The 17522-nt window shown below is 39.6% G+C and overlaps 1 protein-coding gene across 1 annotated transcript; it reads left to right on the top strand.

Annotated features, from left to right (window-relative positions):
* LOC101735554 (facilitated trehalose transporter Tret1-like) lies at positions 1–13850 on the top strand. The gene is made up of 6 exons (XM_062674213.1): positions 1–200; positions 284–513; positions 1373–1696; positions 2116–2248; positions 2765–3495; positions 12013–13850. The coding sequence occupies exons 1-5, from the start codon at positions 143–145 to the stop codon at positions 3175–3177; spliced, it is 1158 nt and encodes a 385-aa protein (XP_062530197.1). The 5' UTR covers positions 1–142; the 3' UTR covers positions 3178–3495; positions 12013–13850.
* The last annotated feature ends 3672 nt before the right edge of the window (positions 13851–17522 follow it).

Here is a 17522-nt window from a genome sequence, read left to right as displayed (position 1 = left end):
ACTACATAAGATTGTGCTAGTTACCGTTATAAAAGGAACGTCGCTACAAATAATTTTCTTAATTTCCTATAGACTAATAATGACACATTACAAGACGTTTATTTTCAACTCGAATAACTAACTTTGCCGCCAAATATTTAAAATGTCGCTAAAACCCGAACGCGGTCACACATATGTGCAATGGATGGTAGCCCTCCTAGGTAAATAAATGTCAATTTAAATAAACAAAGTAAATCGTACAACAACCAGGAACGCATAACCAACGAGAAAGTTGTTCTTGTAGCGAACACGACGCTGCTCACGTATGGACTTCAGGCGGGCTGGATTTCACCAATGACCAAAACGTTGCAATCTGAGTCGTCGCCCACTGGTGCTGCGCTATCCGATAATGACATATCTCTGGTTGCGAGTATGTTGTGTTTATCGGCTATGCTGGGTGTTGCTATGTTCGCGTACATAGCAGATACCTACGGGAGGCGTGTCTGTATAATGACCATCGCTGCGTTGCAAGCGGTAAGTTCTATGTGCTTATGTTGCCCTGGTAGAAAATTTAACACATGTGACTGTGTTGTGAGTGTGTCACGAGATCTCTCCTAATTAATTAACCTGTGTCCAATAAAATTTATTTCATGACAGAATAATTTATCTGTTCACTTCAAAGTTTATTATCATAATATATTACGTTGGAATCCTGAAAAGTGTCATCATACCTGTAAAATTTACAAACAAAAAACTTTCATTGTTCGATTTCAATGACTAAATGCAAATTAGTTAGTTCAATCTCATTCAAAATAGTGTTCTACTGTAATTTTTATTTTAACCATTACAATAATAATAACCTTTAATAAAGTTGCGAAAGATGAGAATTCGCATTTCAATTTACAGTTATACTAATTATAAAATTATTAATTCCTAATCTGCTTCTCGAGTTTAAAATATACTCTCAAATAATAATTAGGATAAGACAATTTATTCCGAGAGAAAATCTATCACTAGATTTCATATACTATTTGTGATATTAGAAAAATATCGCGCCATTGGGTACCAACATTCTGCCTGCTTCTGTCGCGAAGGAATCAACCGTTCAGCAATATCTAGTGTATCTTGACTTCCAATGTTTGTCTTACAGTTAGCAAACAAACTTTTCTTATTCCTTATTAGTGTATATAAGTTTGTTTAACTTTATCGGAGTTCGATACTCAATTGTCTAAGGTTTATGGAGAGCCCTATAATTTTATCTAAGTAATTTTATCTATTACCTTTTTAAAGTACAGAATAAAAATATGTCGATGCGTGAACGAGTGACGACAACATATGGAAATAGTATAGTATTGTTGGAGCTCAAATTGACATATTACTTTGTGTCTTTCAGCTAAGTTGGCTCGTAAAACTGTGCACCTCAAGCTTCTCCGGCCTTTTAATAGCACGCGTGCTCTGCGGAATACCTTCAGGGGGATGTTTCAATATAATTCCGGTCTACGTTAAAGAAATAAGCCAAGACAACATCAGAGGGGTCCTTGGAACGTTGCTGATATTAATGCAAAACGTAGGCATCTTGTCCATGTTCGCGTTGGGATCGCGCTTAGAATACCACACGGTTTTGTGGATCGCTATCACAGTGCCTATAGCAACTGTGTTGTTGATGCTGAAAGCTCCTGAATCCCCTGCCTTCCTAGTCAAAAAGGGAAATATTGCCGTGAGTACTTTTTATAAGCTACATACAAATACGGGTACATACTTAAATAATCTATACTAATATATAAATCTACAGTGGTTTTTACGAATGTTCCGTTATAACTACTGAACCATGCATCCGATTGACTTGAAACTTGGTATCCATGTAGAAAATACATGTACTTAATGGATAGGCTAATATTTATACGAGCGTTGAACTCCCTACACCAGTTGCGGGGGGGTTGATGATGAGAATCTTTGTGGGGGTGACTAATAAAAATTACTTTATAAAAAGACTAAGACTAAAATAGTTTTATATAAAGATACAGAAAAGAAGAATACAGAATATTAATACCTAGTGCACACTTCACGCGGTTTTATGATGAGCTACACGATTGTACAGACGTGACTCTGGCTTAATTCGTGTTTTATGTGTTTCAGAAAGCGGAAGCTACTGTAGCCCTCCTCAGAGGCCTGGAGGTGACGGACAAAATAGTAATGAGTGAAATAGAGACGATGCAAAATGAATACTCACAATTCAAGTCACTACCTAATATCTCATTTGTGAGCATCTGTAAGTTACATTCAGATCAATATAGATAACTGAGATCTTTAATAGGTCTTTAGTAGCAGCATCGTTGTCGGAGAGTGGCCCCAAGCCTCCGTTGCTCACTGTCTAGTTTTGGATCTCGGAATATTTCTATATCTATTGAACTCAGTATTTTTAAAGGGATTATCGCCATTATTAATCAATTAGTTACTTTTTTTCTTGCTTAGGTGGGTGAACATCTTCACAGCTCACCTACTGTTGCGTGGTTATAGAAGCCCATAGACATCTTTAACGTAAATGCGACACCCACCTTGAGTTAATCTAAGGTTAACGGCTGCCCCACCCTTCAAATTGAAACGCATTACTGCTTCACGGCAGAAATAGGTAGGGTGGTGGTATCTACCCGTGCTGACTCAGGACGTCCTACCACCAGTAATTACGAAAACTAAAATTATTGCGGGTTTAATTTTTATTACACGATGTTATTTCTTCACCGCGGAAGCCTACGACATCTCTGAATACATTTTTTTTTAATTTCAGTTAAGCAAAAGTCCTGGCGCAACGGTTTTCTTCTAAGTCTGACGATAATGTCAATATTTTCGTGCAATGGTAGCTACGCCATTATGACGTTCGCGTCCGCCATCTTATCATCGTTCGGCGTGACTGTCAGTCCGGAGCTGCAGGCGTTGAGCTTCCCTGCCGTGATGCTGCTCGCCTCCCTGCTGTCACTCTTCTACGTCGAAAGGCTGGGTAGGAAGGTAAGGCCGCCGACCCTGCAGATTAAGAGTGTCCTCACACCACCCGTATGTCAGCACTACAGCGGTAACCGGGATACAAAACTGCTCGGCTCGCGTACGAACATGTCCGAGCTTGAATACACACGTACATACCAATGCTTCCGAAAGCCATTCGTATGTGAGGACCCACCACTTTCACGTTCCATCTGGTACTAAGGTTATGGAAACCATGCATTAATTTGAGACACAGGGGGGTGAGGGCTGTCTATATCACTAATAGACAGGCGAATGATACAGAACTATACTTATAACCTAGTACAGAATATTGAGATTAATCTGCATTTCCAGAAAATATTATCAGCGGCGTTTTTGGTAACGGCGGGCTCGCTGGTCTGCCTGGCGACCACCCTGCTCGCCCAGCAGCACGGCTGGGCGGCGCCGGCGTGGCTGCCCGCGGCCGCCATGGTGCTGTCGCTTGCGTCCGGAGTCTCGCCTGTGCCCTATATCATTATGTCTGAAATGTTTCATTTCCAGGTCGGTAATTGTTTTTCACATTAGCATGTAATGCGGAAGACACATATGCAGTCATAAGATACATAAGTCTACTAGGACGAACAAAAAGTAGTGAGAATGAAATAGAATATAATGACTATTGATAACTTAATAATTTATTTTTCTACATAGTCTCCGAGTTTCTCTATACACCGAGTCCGACGCTTTTCCATGGCTACAATCCCTTTAAAAAAAAAGTGTTATCTTGGTCCTGCAAAAAGCTCTCCACGGCATCCATGACCTCGTCTTCGTATCTGTTTCCCCTTAAGTATTCTTTCAATTTGGGGAACAGATAAAAATCGCTAGGCGCCAGATCTGGTAAATAAGGGTCAACCAATGCGAACCCAGTTTGCTGAATGCATTGTCGCAATGAAACAGCACGTCCCTTCGAAGTTTCCTTCTCCTTTTCTCTTTGATGACATTCTTCAACTTGGAAATTAAAGCTGCATAATATTGGCCTGTAATAGTGGTTCCACGCTCCAGGTAATCAATCAACAATATCCCTTCTGTTTTTTTTTTGTTGTTGCCCTTGTTGGCTGAGGAGCATACGGCCCACCTGATGGTGAGTGGTTACCGTCGCCCATGGACTTCAGCAATGCCAGGGGCAGAGCCAAGCCGCTGCCTACCGCTTAATATTCTCAACAAGCCTCGTTTGAAGAAGGACATGTCACAGCGCTCGGGAAACACCGTGGAGGGGGGCTTATTCCACAGCCGGATGGTACGTGGCAAAGAAGTCCCAAAATATTGTGGCCATAACCTTACCAGCCGATGTCACGACACGAAACTTCTTCGGGGTCGGTAATGATGGCCGTTTCCATTGCGAAGATTGCTGTTTTGTCTCGGGATCAAAATGATGGACCCATGTTTCGCCCATTGTTACGAAACGAGACAAAAAGTTTGAAACTTGTCCAACAATATCTTCCAATTGTCAAGTCGATTTTGTTTCTAACTATCGGTTAATGTACAGTAAGGAACGAAATATGTCTGAAGACTTACCGGTTCACCTTCCTTCCACTGCCTCGCGCTCCCTGGGCTCAGCGTCGTTTCCGGAGGTGGGACCGTCTGTCCCTTGACTGGTACACGATGAACAATTGTCGCTGGTTCTAATGGTTACGCGTGACTTGCGTTGGGTAATTTTTGTTGTTTGTAATAAAAGAATGTCTGTCGCGGAACGCGTGTGTTAAGTTACTATACGACGGCGATCTCTGCCCGTAGGCTTGGAGGGGTTGCTCAGCAAGCTTCTGGTTGGCTAGCCGGTCGTCTACAGGCGAGATCGAACCTTACTGTACCTAGGTTAAGATTTGTGTTGTCTTGAAGATGTATTGCCTAATACTCGATATTAATAAAAATACAGAAACACGAAAAATCTGTTTCAGTACGAAACATGCCGCTCACCTTAAAATAATGAAATTGTTTTAACACTACTTATGAAGGAATTTAAAAACTCAGTAACTCAACCACGTATGTGTGAAAATTAAAAGTAATAATAATAAAAAAATGAGTAACATAATAATAATAAAAAGTTAATGTATTGGAAGTGGACAAAGTTTGACTACTGCACGTTTAACGAAGGTATTACCGATTTGAACAGTTACTACGCGAGTAACATTGTCGGACCCGGGATGAAGAGCGTGTACGCGAGCCAGTCTCCAGTGTAATGGAGGAAGATTATCGTCGCGTACCACGACAATGGTGCCTTCACGTATGAGTGGTCCGCGATTGTGAAACCATTTATTGCGTTGTTGGATTTCATGTAAATACTCGCGACTCCAACGTTTCCAGAAGTGTTGAAGACACTGTTGTACCCAACGCCATCTGGTCAGTTTACTCGAAGTAGACTCCGTCAATGAGACATCTGGCAGAGCCGTTAAAGGACCTCCAATTAAAAAATGAGAAGGTGTTAAGGGTAAAGGGTCCGTAGGATCGCTACTTAACAGACAGAGCGGCCGTGAATTGAGTACGGCCTCAATTTGACAAAGAAGTGTATGCATCTCATCATACGTCTGTGTTTGTGTGCCTAACACACGGTAAAAGTGATGCTTAAAACTTTTTACACCGGCTTCGAATAAGCCGCCGAAATGAGAAGCGTAAGGTGGCTGAAAATGCCAAGTTATACCTTGTTCTAAAGTTTTACTGTTTAACGTCGATTGTACATCATTATCACGTAAAAATTTATATAACTCTTGTAAATAGTTATTACAGCCAACAAAGTTTCTCCCGCAATCGGAATAAATATCGGTACTCATACCTCTACGTGATATAAATCGTCTTAGAGTCGCCAAAAACGCATCAGTAGATAATTCCGAAACCAACTCGAGATGCACCGCCCTAACCGACATACAAACGAAAACAGCCACATAACATTTGATTACCTTCGCGTTTCGAACTTTGTTTGCACGAACGTAAAACGGTCCAGCGAAATCAACTGCAGTCTTTAAGAATGGACGTTCGGGACGCACTCTTGAGGCGGGTAGCGGAGCCATGGCTGGCTGTAACGGAGCAGGACGTGCTCGAAAACAACGAACACAACTATGAATACGCATACGAATAATATCACGACTGGATAAGATCCAGAATCTTTGAAATAAAATGTGTTGAACAGATTGAGATCCGGCATGCAAATTTGTGATATGAGCGTTATCGATTATTAAAAAAGTTAAATGATGTTTTTTAGGTAGAATCAACTGGTGCTTAGAATCAAAATTCAAAATTGACTTGTGAAGTCGTCCTCCTACTCGTAAATTATTGTCTTTGTCAAGAAAGGGATTTAAACGTCTGAGTTTATTTGAAGGATATTTTCCCTGTGAAATATTTTTTATGTCCTCATAAAAACAAAATAATTGAACTCTGTGAATTAATTTCATTAAAGAAAACTCATACTCGGACACCGTAATAAAATCAGGATAGGATTTTTTTATTCGCTTACAATTATTGTAAAAACGAAATATTCGAGCTGTAATTCTAACGAGTTTACCTAACGTGGAAAAGCGTGATATGTATTCCACGTCCTCCGGTTGTGTTATTACTGAATTCAGCATTACTGTTAAATTACGTCTTTCCTCCGTAGTATTAGGAATGTTTTTGTTCGTGGGCCAGCAAGACGGCTCTCGGGCAAGCCACGGCGGGCCATTAAACCACATTTCATTATTTAGAAATGTTTGAGGAAGCATCCCACGAGATGGAGCATCTGCTGGGTTATCCTCAGATGGAACGTGACGCCAGCACCTTGCAGGAAGTCGTGAGAGTATCTCGCTCGTTCGATTAGACACGAAAGTTTTCCATTCATGAGGTGGTGATCGAAGCCACGCTAACACAATAGAAGAATCTGACCATGCGTATATATCTTCGCAGTTCACACGATCTTTATAAATACATAGCACCCTCTCACACAGCTGAGACAATAATACCGCCGCACATAACTCTAAGCGTGGTATCGTCAAAACCGGTTTGATAGGCGCCACGCGAGTTTTTGCAATTAAAAGAAAGCATCTAACATTATGCTGTAAGTCCGTAAGACGTAGGTAAATGCTAGCAGCATATTCTTTCTCGGATGCGTCCGAAAACCCATGAATTTGGACAGCATATGTATTTGGCAAAACATAACGTGGAATTTCTAATTGCGATAAGAGTGGTAACTCATTGATAAAGGTCAACCACGCGTTTGCTATATTCACGGGCAGTGGGTCGTCCCAGCCAACTTTTGATAACCATAATAATTGTATTAAATGTTTGGCATATAAAGTGACAGGAGCGAGCCAACCCATGGGATCATAAATTTTCGCTATTTGAGAGAGAATCGCAGGTTTTGTTATTTTATCGGTTCCTACTTGAACAGAAAATGAAAAGACGTCAAGCTTTGGGTTCCACTGCAGACCGAGGACTTTTATTTGCATATCATTTTCCATGGAAGCGAAGGATATGTTGTCCTGCCGCTCACCGTGAAGACTTGGTGTCTGAACTGCCGCGAGTATCGCGGGCGAGTTGCTGCACCACTTTCGCAGTTCGAATCCCGCTGATTGACAAATACCAATTAATTGTTGTTGTAAAACTAAAGCACGTGACTCGTCATTTTCTCCCGTGACTACGTCATCAACAAACACTTGGTCCCTCAGGACCGCAGAGGCTAACGGGAACCGCGTCTGCTCATCGACAGCTAGCTGTCGTATCGTGCGTAGTGCTAAATACGGTGAAGAACTAACGCCGAAAGTAACTGTTCGGAGTCGATAGTCGCGTACGGGTTCATTTAATGATGACCGCCATAGGATTCGTTGAAAATCGCGATCCGACTCGCGTATTAAAATGTTTCGGTACATTTGTTTTATATCTGCCGTGAAAGCAATAGAATTTAATCTAAATTTTAGTAAAACATCGACTATGTCTTGATGCAATTTAGGACCGACTAACAATATGTCATTCAAAGACTTTCCATTGGAAGTTTTGCAACCTGCATCAAAAACAACGCGCGTTCGAGTAGTAGTACTCGATTCTTTGACCACGCAGTGGTGCGGTATGTAATACGAATTGTCCGGGACCAGGGACGGAGTGTGAACTAACTCCATGTGCTCAAGATCATCGTATTCTTTTAAACACGTGTGATAGTCCATTTTTAACAAATGATTACGTTCTAAACGATATTCTAATTTATTTAATCTAGTTAAAGCTATACTCCGGGATTCACCTAAGGACGGGGAATCCGGTCTAAGCGGAAGGGGAACTATGTATCGTCCGGTTTTGTCACGAGTATGTGAGCTAACAAATAACGATTCGCACAAAGTTTCATCTGGAGTGAACTCTTTCCTTTCAGGCAACGACTCCAATTCCCAAAATTTTGTTAGTTCCATGTCATCGTAGGATGAGCTAAAACTTGAATGATAAACTTGCATTCCTGTAGTAACAGGGGAAGAATTGTGATTGAAAGAAAGACTACCTAACAATAGATAACCGAAGATACTATTTATAGCTATCGGCGAACCAGGTGGTCCCGTAATCACATTGCCTAATAATATTTGGGACAGTATGTCCGCACCTAAAAGCATTTCCACTGGTTGTGGAGTATGAAAATTGGGATCAGCTAATGTAATATTCTGTATATGAGGCCATTCCGTGAAAGGTAAAGAAACGCTTGGCATATTTTGTAAAACAATCTTTGGTAAAATAAATGCTTCAACCGGAATCGAAGGCTGATCCCCATTACGAGGGGTAACGCAAAACGTTACGACGCCATTCGGGTATACAGGCTTACTATCACCCACACCGAACACCGGAACGTTAGTATATTTACGCGCTAAATTTAAACGCTGCGCGCAAGCCTCTGTGATAAATGTCGCCTGACTACCACTATCTACAATACATCGAACGATGTGTTTAATACGCGGAGTCACATATACATGGATGAGCGCTGTGGCTAACAAAACTGTACCCCGAACACACGATGCAGTAGACTGTGTGTGATTGATTCACCGCGGTCATGACGTGTTGAGCGGCTACGTCAGATTGAGATGACTCGTTGCGCGAGAGAGATGCAGAACTACTTTCTGTCATACCACTATTTACTGTAACCGACAAACGACGAGAATCAAAATGAAGCAAAGTGTGATGTCTTTTTTGACACGAGCGACACACAAAATTGGACTTGCATTGTTTCACATCATGACCGACATTTAAACAATTAAAACAAACGTTTTTATTTTGAATGAAAGAATATCTATCACGCGGAGATAAATTTAGAAATTTGCTGCATTTATTTAACGTATGCTGAGCCTCACAACATAAACACATATTGTTCTTCGTGTTTTTATTTCTTAAGGGAACGTCATGAATGACGCTAGCGGCAAATGAACGTCGCGTACCTAAGGTGGCTTCGCTTGACTTAGAAACAACACGCGATGCATTTTGCGGTAATGTTCGTGAACTACCCCCGTGTTCGACCATTTTATCATTTGTATTTAAACTAACCGAATTTGAGTTTGAAAACTGGCATGCAGATAACTCACGTTCTAAGAAGTTTATTAACGTGTCAATGTCTGGAATATCGCATGGATTTATTAGAGATAACTCGAACCTCTTACGTATTGAGGGTGGTATTTTACGCAGTAGTATGTTCAATAATAAAAAACTCCATTGTTTCGTAGGTAATGGCATAACTTCTAACGCTTTTATATTTTCTTGATATACGTTCAGTAAATTACGCAAAGTAAGAATGTTTCTTTCGGAACAAGGTTCGATATCGAGTATTTTGTCGATATGTTTCACTGCGATCACCCGTTTATTATCATACCGTGAAATTAAAATGTTCAAAGCCACAAAGTAATTGTCCTCAGTAATCGGTAGTGATTTTATTAAATTATATGGCTCATTGTTTAAAGTTAATAGTAAGTAACGGAATTTCTCCGTGTTGGTGAAGGCATCACTGTCGTGCACTAACGAACGAAATAAATCATAAAACGGGGGCCACTCGGTAGGTTCCCCGTTGAAACACGGCATAGGCAAAGTGGGTAGTTTGGTTGCGCAACTACTGCTATGAGCATTGAACGAAGAATTTAAAATTGAAGGTCGACTCATTCGTCTACTCTCTTCATCCGATTTTTTCAAACTATTCATATGAGCAATTATGGCGTAGTAACAATCATTAAAATCACCACGAATTTTAAGCTGTTCGTCTTTATCGAAACATTTTGATTTTATAAGAACTTTTTCAATTTTTGATTGTAATTTTGAGAATTTTCTGTGTTGAGAAGTTAAGTCTATAACACGAGATCTAAATTGTTGTTCATTAATTTGAGCAACTTGTAATGTACGTTTGATATCGTCAAGAATTATTTCGCGTTCAAACAAATCTTGTTCGATATCCGCCATGATGGCTACGGAGCAGCGCGAGTTAATGGCGGTTATCGTGAATTTTATTTTATTACAAATTAAAAATGAATATTAACTCAAGACAACACAAGGTCACGCTAAGCAATTCGGTTCGAATGGACCAAAAAATATGTACAGTAAGGAACGAAATATGTCTGAAGACTTACCGGTTCACCTTCCTTCCACTGCCTCGCGCTCCCTGGGCTCAGCGTCGTTTCCGGAGGTGGGACCGTCTGTCCCTTGACTGGTACACGATGAACAATTGTCGCTGGTTCTAATGGTTACGCGTGACTTGCGTTGGGTAATTTTTGTTGTTTGTAATAAAAGAATGTCTGTCGCGGAACGCGTGTGTTAAGTTACTATACGACGGCGATCTCTGCCCGTAGGCTTGGAGGGGTTGCTCAGCAAGCTTCTGGTTGGCTAGCCGGTCGTCTACAGGCGAGATCGAACCTTACTGTACCTAGGTTAAGATTTGTGTTGTCTTGAAGATGTATTGCCTAATACTCGATATTAATAAAAATACAGAAACACGAAAAATCTGTTTCAGTACGAAACAGTTAACATTCTCGGCACCCACCTTGCGAAGACTCTTCTCATATTCAAAGATAGTTTCAATATGGATTGAATACTTCCATATGAAATGCCCGTTTCTTGTATTATGTATCGGATGGTAACTCTGCGATCGCTCAATGCAATTTTCTCGACTTTCGCAACATTTTCTTGGGTGACTGACGTCGGTGGACGGCCGCAACGATGTTCGTCTTCCGTGCTCGTTCTCCCTACTCGAAATTGAGAAGCCCACCTTGCGACAGTGGAATACAGTGGAGCAGACTCTCCTAATGTTGCCGCCAAATCGCCACGAACATCTTGCGTCGTTAACTTTTTAAACAGAGGTATTTAATAACGGCTCGCACTTCGTTTTTCTCCATTTTCGAGAACACTTTCCGACACGAAGCAAACAAATGACTACATTCAGAAAAAAACAAATGAGAATCGACGATTTTTTTTTATTAATATTACAAATATGTATCTGAGCTATGCCTGTCAGTATTTTTTATTTCTTACCAAGGAGTATGTCGTTCTCACTACTTTCTGATCCCTCATCGTAAATCTACTCGTACATACTGTATTTTTCATATTTTTCGGGTAGCCGCTTATGCATTTGTAACCTGGCCAACGTGATGCTGCGTGAAATATGAAATATTTATTTAATCTTTTGTTTTTGTAATTGCTATTTCAGCTAGGACCGGATAGGTAGGTGAGCTCACGGGCTCAACTTGATAAAATTTGCTAACACTAACCCTAGCAAGAGCCGTGCTTCGCACAATCTAACATCAGATCGGTATCGCGACCCATTGAGAAGATCCGCCAAGAAACTCAGTGAGCTGTGCTTGTAGGTTAGTTTACCCGTCGAACTCTTCGTCGTGATTGACGAGTTCGAAGAGGATGGTGACCGGTGTCGGCTTTGCATTGCTTCGTCACCTCAGTTGGATAGCTAATTAGCGGCAGCCACAATGAGAGAATTATCATGTCGCACCGCTTTGTCGAAGTAGCGTTACTGCTTTTCAACGAAACCGAACAGAATGTGTGAGGAGCCAGTGTTGCCTAGTTATTTGTAGTTTACATTGCGCTGTCCGTTTTCAGATTCGCGCCAAGGTGTTGGCTTGCGTGGTGACGCACGCGTGGTTCATGTCGTTCACCCAGCTGGCGGCGTTCGGCCCCTTGTCGGCCGCGCTGGGACTGCACTCCACGTTCTTCGCGTTCGCCGCGGTGAACCTCTGCGGGGCCCTTGTGTCTCTGACGCTCTTGCCCGAAACGAAAGGAAAGACTCTGGAACAAATCGAAATTTCGTTACGAGGGAAACATTTCTTTAGATAATAATATAGTAATAATGGTAGTTCTTAATTTGTATATTAATGTTAATTAATAACGGAACATAAAAATAAGTATTTGTGTACATAATATATCTTTTTATCTACGAGTACTGAACGAGAACACGGTAAATATATAAAAAAAATTAAGCACTATTTTATTAATCGGAATGAAATCGCTTCCAAATATTTTTACCTAAATATATGTATTTGAGTGTTTTTTTTACATAATATGTATATGTAATGATGAATAATATGTATGTAATGATGATAAATGAACAGAAATCGATGTTGAATCATTGGGATCGATGAGCTTAACAAATGGAGAATTGAAATTGTTAGTAAATATATTGTAATGTTTAACTACAGTAAAGAAACTTTGCTATTGCACAGCGAGCAGGAACTTCGACTGAACAACAAAACGTACACAGTGGAGACTCATGTCTGTGGCTGAAGGGACAGTGTGAGGATTCTAATATTCATGTACATAAATGGCCAAAACTACTGGTCTTACTATCTATCTATATAAATCTACTGGTCTATATAAATCTACTACTGGTAGGACCTCTTGCGAGTCTACGCGGGTGGGTACCACCACCCTACTTATTTCTGTCGTGAAGCAGTAATGCGTTTCGGTTTGGAGGGTGGGGCAGCCACTGTAACTATACTTGAGACCTTAGAATTTATATGTCAAGGTGGGGGTGGCGCATTTACGTTGTAGATGTCTATGGGCTCCAGTAACCACTTAACACCAAGTGGGCTGTGAGCTCGTCCACCCATCTAAGCAATAAAAAAAACTGTCATAAAAAGATAGCCTGTACAAATAATATCATCATCATCTCCTGTGTCCATTGTAACTGGTAAATAAAATAAATAAAAATCGCAAGTTTTTGAGTTACGCCACTGTTCCACGAAAATACGTTTTCTGTACTAGGACATCATAGCCGCAAAGAGCAAACGTGTTGTGTCACGATGACGCGGTGTGCAGTAAGTAGGTACCAGTATTCAAGCAACTTTTGTATCGTTGTTTTTATGAATACACTTTCTCGAATTTAATTACATGTTGTAATTGTTAAATCGACATTTTATTATTAGTAAGAATAGCATTTATGTCGAGCGCTATTTGTAATTATTTACCAAAAAAACGAACATGAACTTAGGCAAATTTAACAATGCTCAGGTTTTGTAGAATAATATAACAAATGTAATACATACACATAGTGAATGTCAACAATAAGTTGGTATGTAAAGAAGAACATATTATACAGTTTATGTAGTTTGTGGATAATAAAACAGATGTAATCACTTGTCTCTGCGTAAAATTGTAATAAGATTTTTTTTATAATGCCTTATAATATGTCTGTCTGTTATGTATTAGTACACCTACCGACATGCAGAGCTTCTCCACATACGATCAACTAGTCCAGAGCCCTAGCAGTCTCGCATTCCAGTCGATGTACTCATTGTAATATATTGTATCGATTCCTTAAATTAATGTACAAAAGTAATCGAGGTATAGTGAAGTGTTTATTAAGGTATTATTTATGTATGTATGTGTGTGTGTATAATGATATGGAATATTCTAGAATGATTATACAATAAAATACTTAATTGCGTTTTGGGATATACTTAGAAAACAATATTTAAAGCCTTTTCATCATCATTCTCCTGCCCTTCTCCCAGTCACCTGGGGTCGGCGCAACATGTTTTCTCTTTCCATACTCTTCTATCATATACCATTTCTTCGCTCACTCCCCTCTTACCCATATCGTCTTTCACGCAATCCATCAATTTCTTCTTAGGTCTACCTCTTCCTCTATATCCTTCCACATCCATAGTTAACATTATCTTACCAACCTCATTTTCATTTCGTCTCATCACATGTCCATACCATCCCAAACGCGCACTTCTCAGCTTCTCTGACACAGGTGCCACTTTCAGACTTCCTCTAACATATTCATTCCGTATTCTATCCATTCTCGTTACTCCACACATCCATCGCAACATTCGCATCTCTGCTGCATGCAATCGCCTTTCATCCGCCACTTTTGTTGTCCAACAAGCTGATCGATACAAGGCGGCAGGCCTTAAGGCAATATTTAAAGCCTTTTATCTCCCTTTTACATTTATATTTTAAGCAATATATTTAATTATGAAAAACTGAACTTTTCTCCACTGAATGACAGATGGGTCAGTGAGAAAATTGATATTTTTTTAAACTAAAGATCTTAAAAGCCAAGCCAAATCGGTACAGCCGTTCTCGAGTTTTGGCGAGACTAAAGAACAGCAATTCATTTTTATATACCTTCTTCTTCTTCTTCTTCTCTGTCGTTTCCTCATTACTGAGGGTCGTGACCACCTTGGTCCAGTTTTTGCATATGTTTTTTATATACCTAGTCTTGCCATAAATACTGAGACTGAATTTAAAGTATAAAAAGCTTATTCGAAGTGGTCTCCATTGGCTGCAATACAGTCCTTTAAACGTTGAGGCCAGTTATCAATAGAAGCACGCACTCTTTCCATGGGAAAATTTTTCACAGCCAATCGTTTTAGGGACTCCAAATTATCATGGCGTTTAGAGTAAGCCGTACTCTCTAAAACTGACCATAAATCATAATCCAGCGGATTAAGATCGGGACTAGATGGCCAGTCTTTAGGTCTGATGAAGTCCGAAACGTTCATTTCCAACCAAGACTGCGTAGACCGAGCTTTATGACCTGGCAACGAGTCTTGCTGGAAGGACCATTCTTAATTATTGAACATGGGTTGTTAAGGGGCTTCACTACCTTCTCAAGAATGGTATCTTGATACACTTGTGCCGATGTTTTGATACCTTTTTCACAAAAGTATGGCTCAGTCACTCCTTCATAGCTAATACCCTACCAAACCATCACTGAAGTTGGATAGTGCCCACGTTGCACTCTGTCGACTAATTGGGAAGCTTCCTTAGAGCTTTGAGCATAAATACGGTCATTTTGTTTGTTAAAATGTTGCTCTATTGTAAAAAATTTCTCATCCGTAAACAAAAATTTTCTATGACCTCCCTTTGCGTACCGCTTCAGTAGTTGTTTCGATTTTACCACCCTATTCTGTTTTAAATTATCAGTTAAGAAATGACCAGTACGTCTATTATAGGCTGCAAGTTCTAAGTCATCTTTTAAAATACGCGACATGGTTCTAGGTGCTATCTTCATCTCCCGAGATAAAATCTTTTGCTTTCGGACAGGATTTCTTCGAATTCTTTCCCTTACTGCTTTGACCACCGTTTTCGTACGAACACTACGTGGACAGCCAGATCTTTTTCTGTCACAAACAGAGGAGGTCTCATTGCACCTATCAATAGCCCGGTACACAAACATTTTACTAATACCAAGCCTATGGAGAGTTTTAAAAATTGCATTTGGCTCCAAACCTACTTTGTGTAATGCAATCACAGCGATTCGGTTCGTTTTATCACCCCACTCCATTTTAATATCGCAAAATATTGTACAATGTATTGGCGCCAAAATGAGAAACCTCAATGAGCAATCATATAACAATGACAGATTCCAAATTCAAATGTAATATTTTGTTTATTTTTAATTGTAACAGTATTTATGGCCAGACTAAGTATATAGATAGATGTGTACAATTTTATGAATGAACAAACGATGGTGTTGTCCCTAATAGGAATAAAACGTAAGGTCGTGAAATTAAAATTATCTAGCTCGAATACACGTCCGGTGAAGCTGGTATGAAGCTAGTAAGCTATTGCTAGTGCCTTCGAGGGGTCATTTTTGCCTAACTATTGGTAGGCAAAAAATAATTAGATGAAGAACATTGTACTCGTATTGTCCCGTGCGTACGCGCCTGCGCTTTATTCCTCCAGGGCCCCCAAAACTGCGATACTTTAAGATAAATATTTTTTTGTATGGAAGCTAGCGACATCTTGTAGTGGATGCCTCTAAACTTACATGTTGTTAAATTTAAGGTGTTACATTATTGTGTAACTAAACACAGAAAATAAAAAAACTAATAAATCATACAAGTCTTTATTTTTTATAGACAAATTAATTAAATTTTAACAATTCGTGGTTTCTGAAAATTTACCAAATCTTTCATTAAAAATAAAATAATAATTTGTTACTGCCATCTATAGGAGCAATGTGAAACTAATCGAAGCGAAGCCATCTAGTGGCCGACGCCCGTAAACATTTTTGTTGAGTGCTTGAGTTGCTTATCTATACATAACTAATTTATGTATATTATTTAAGCGCTTCTCTGCAGGACAACTAACTCATTCAAATCTATATATTTAAAAGATAATGTATATGTGTATGTATGTTCACTGAAAACTCGAGAGCCGTTAGCCCAATTGATATAAGAATTTTCCCACACATATAAAGGACGACCTGACCACTCCGATGAACATAGTTACGTTAGTGCCGCATAGGTGGCGCTGATGGTAGAGATTTTTATCTTATGAATCTTAAGTCGAATTGATATGAAATCTATGTTAAACAAAAAAGAATGGATGTATGTTCACTTAAAATTATGCTGCGCAGTTACCTTGTGTTATAGATTTTATGTTTTAATATAAAATTCGTTTTAGGCCGCCTAATTATGTTGAATCTTATGTTGATAGGGCTAAATATTTTAAAATGCAAACATTGAGTGATCGCCGCGATATGTTAGGCTTATGTTTTTTACATCAAGTTATGAGCGGTACTGTCGACTCCCAATTCATCCTCAATAAATTCTCTTTGAAGGTGCCATCTAGGTTACCTCGTCGCCCCGTTGCTCTTTTCAGCACCCGCTTTAGCAGAACCAATCTAGGCAAGCACTCACCTACTCCTCGTCTAACTAACCTTTATAATAATCTTGTTAGAAAAGTTGAAAACCTTGACATATTTGGCGATTCCCTTCCAATATTTAAGAACAAAATTATAAAAAGTTGTTGTTGAACCTCAGCCTCAGCCTTGGTCTGAGTACTCGGGTATTACTGCCCTTGTTGTCTTTCTTTTGTTTTTAATTTTTTATTATTATTAATAGTATTGTTAAATCTCTATTAATATATTAATGTAATGCATGCTGTGATTGCCTATAATTAGAGTTGCAGTTATCAATTGCTCTATACATGTCAATGTTATTTTATGTCTTACTGTAAACCCTGTCGGTAATCCTTAAATAAATAAATAAATAAATAAAATTGTATGCAGTTGCAGGCGAAGCCATGGTTGCTGTATGTGTATTATAACAGTAATCAAAATTAATCACGGATGAGATACGCGCCAGCCAGCCGTA

This window comes from Bombyx mori, chromosome 20 (assembly GCF_030269925.1).
Source record: "Bombyx mori chromosome 20, ASM3026992v2".
Lineage (NCBI taxonomy): Eukaryota > Metazoa > Arthropoda > Insecta > Lepidoptera > Bombycidae > Bombyx > Bombyx mori.
This window is presented reverse-complemented; position numbering and strand designations above follow the sequence as displayed.

Bases quoted from the DNA above. Each gene is read 5' to 3' on its own strand.
- LOC101735554 (XM_062674213.1), top strand. From the start codon at position 143: ATGTCGCTAAAACCCGAACGCGGTCACACATATGTGCAATGGATGGTA. The intron at 201-283 runs GTAAATAAATGT...TTGTTCTTGTAG, and splicing joins ATGGATGGTAGCCCTCCTAG to CGAACACGACGCTGCTCACG. The intron at 2,249-2,764 runs GTAAGTTACATT...TTTTAATTTCAG, and splicing joins TATCTCATTTGTGAGCATCT to TTAAGCAAAAGTCCTGGCGC.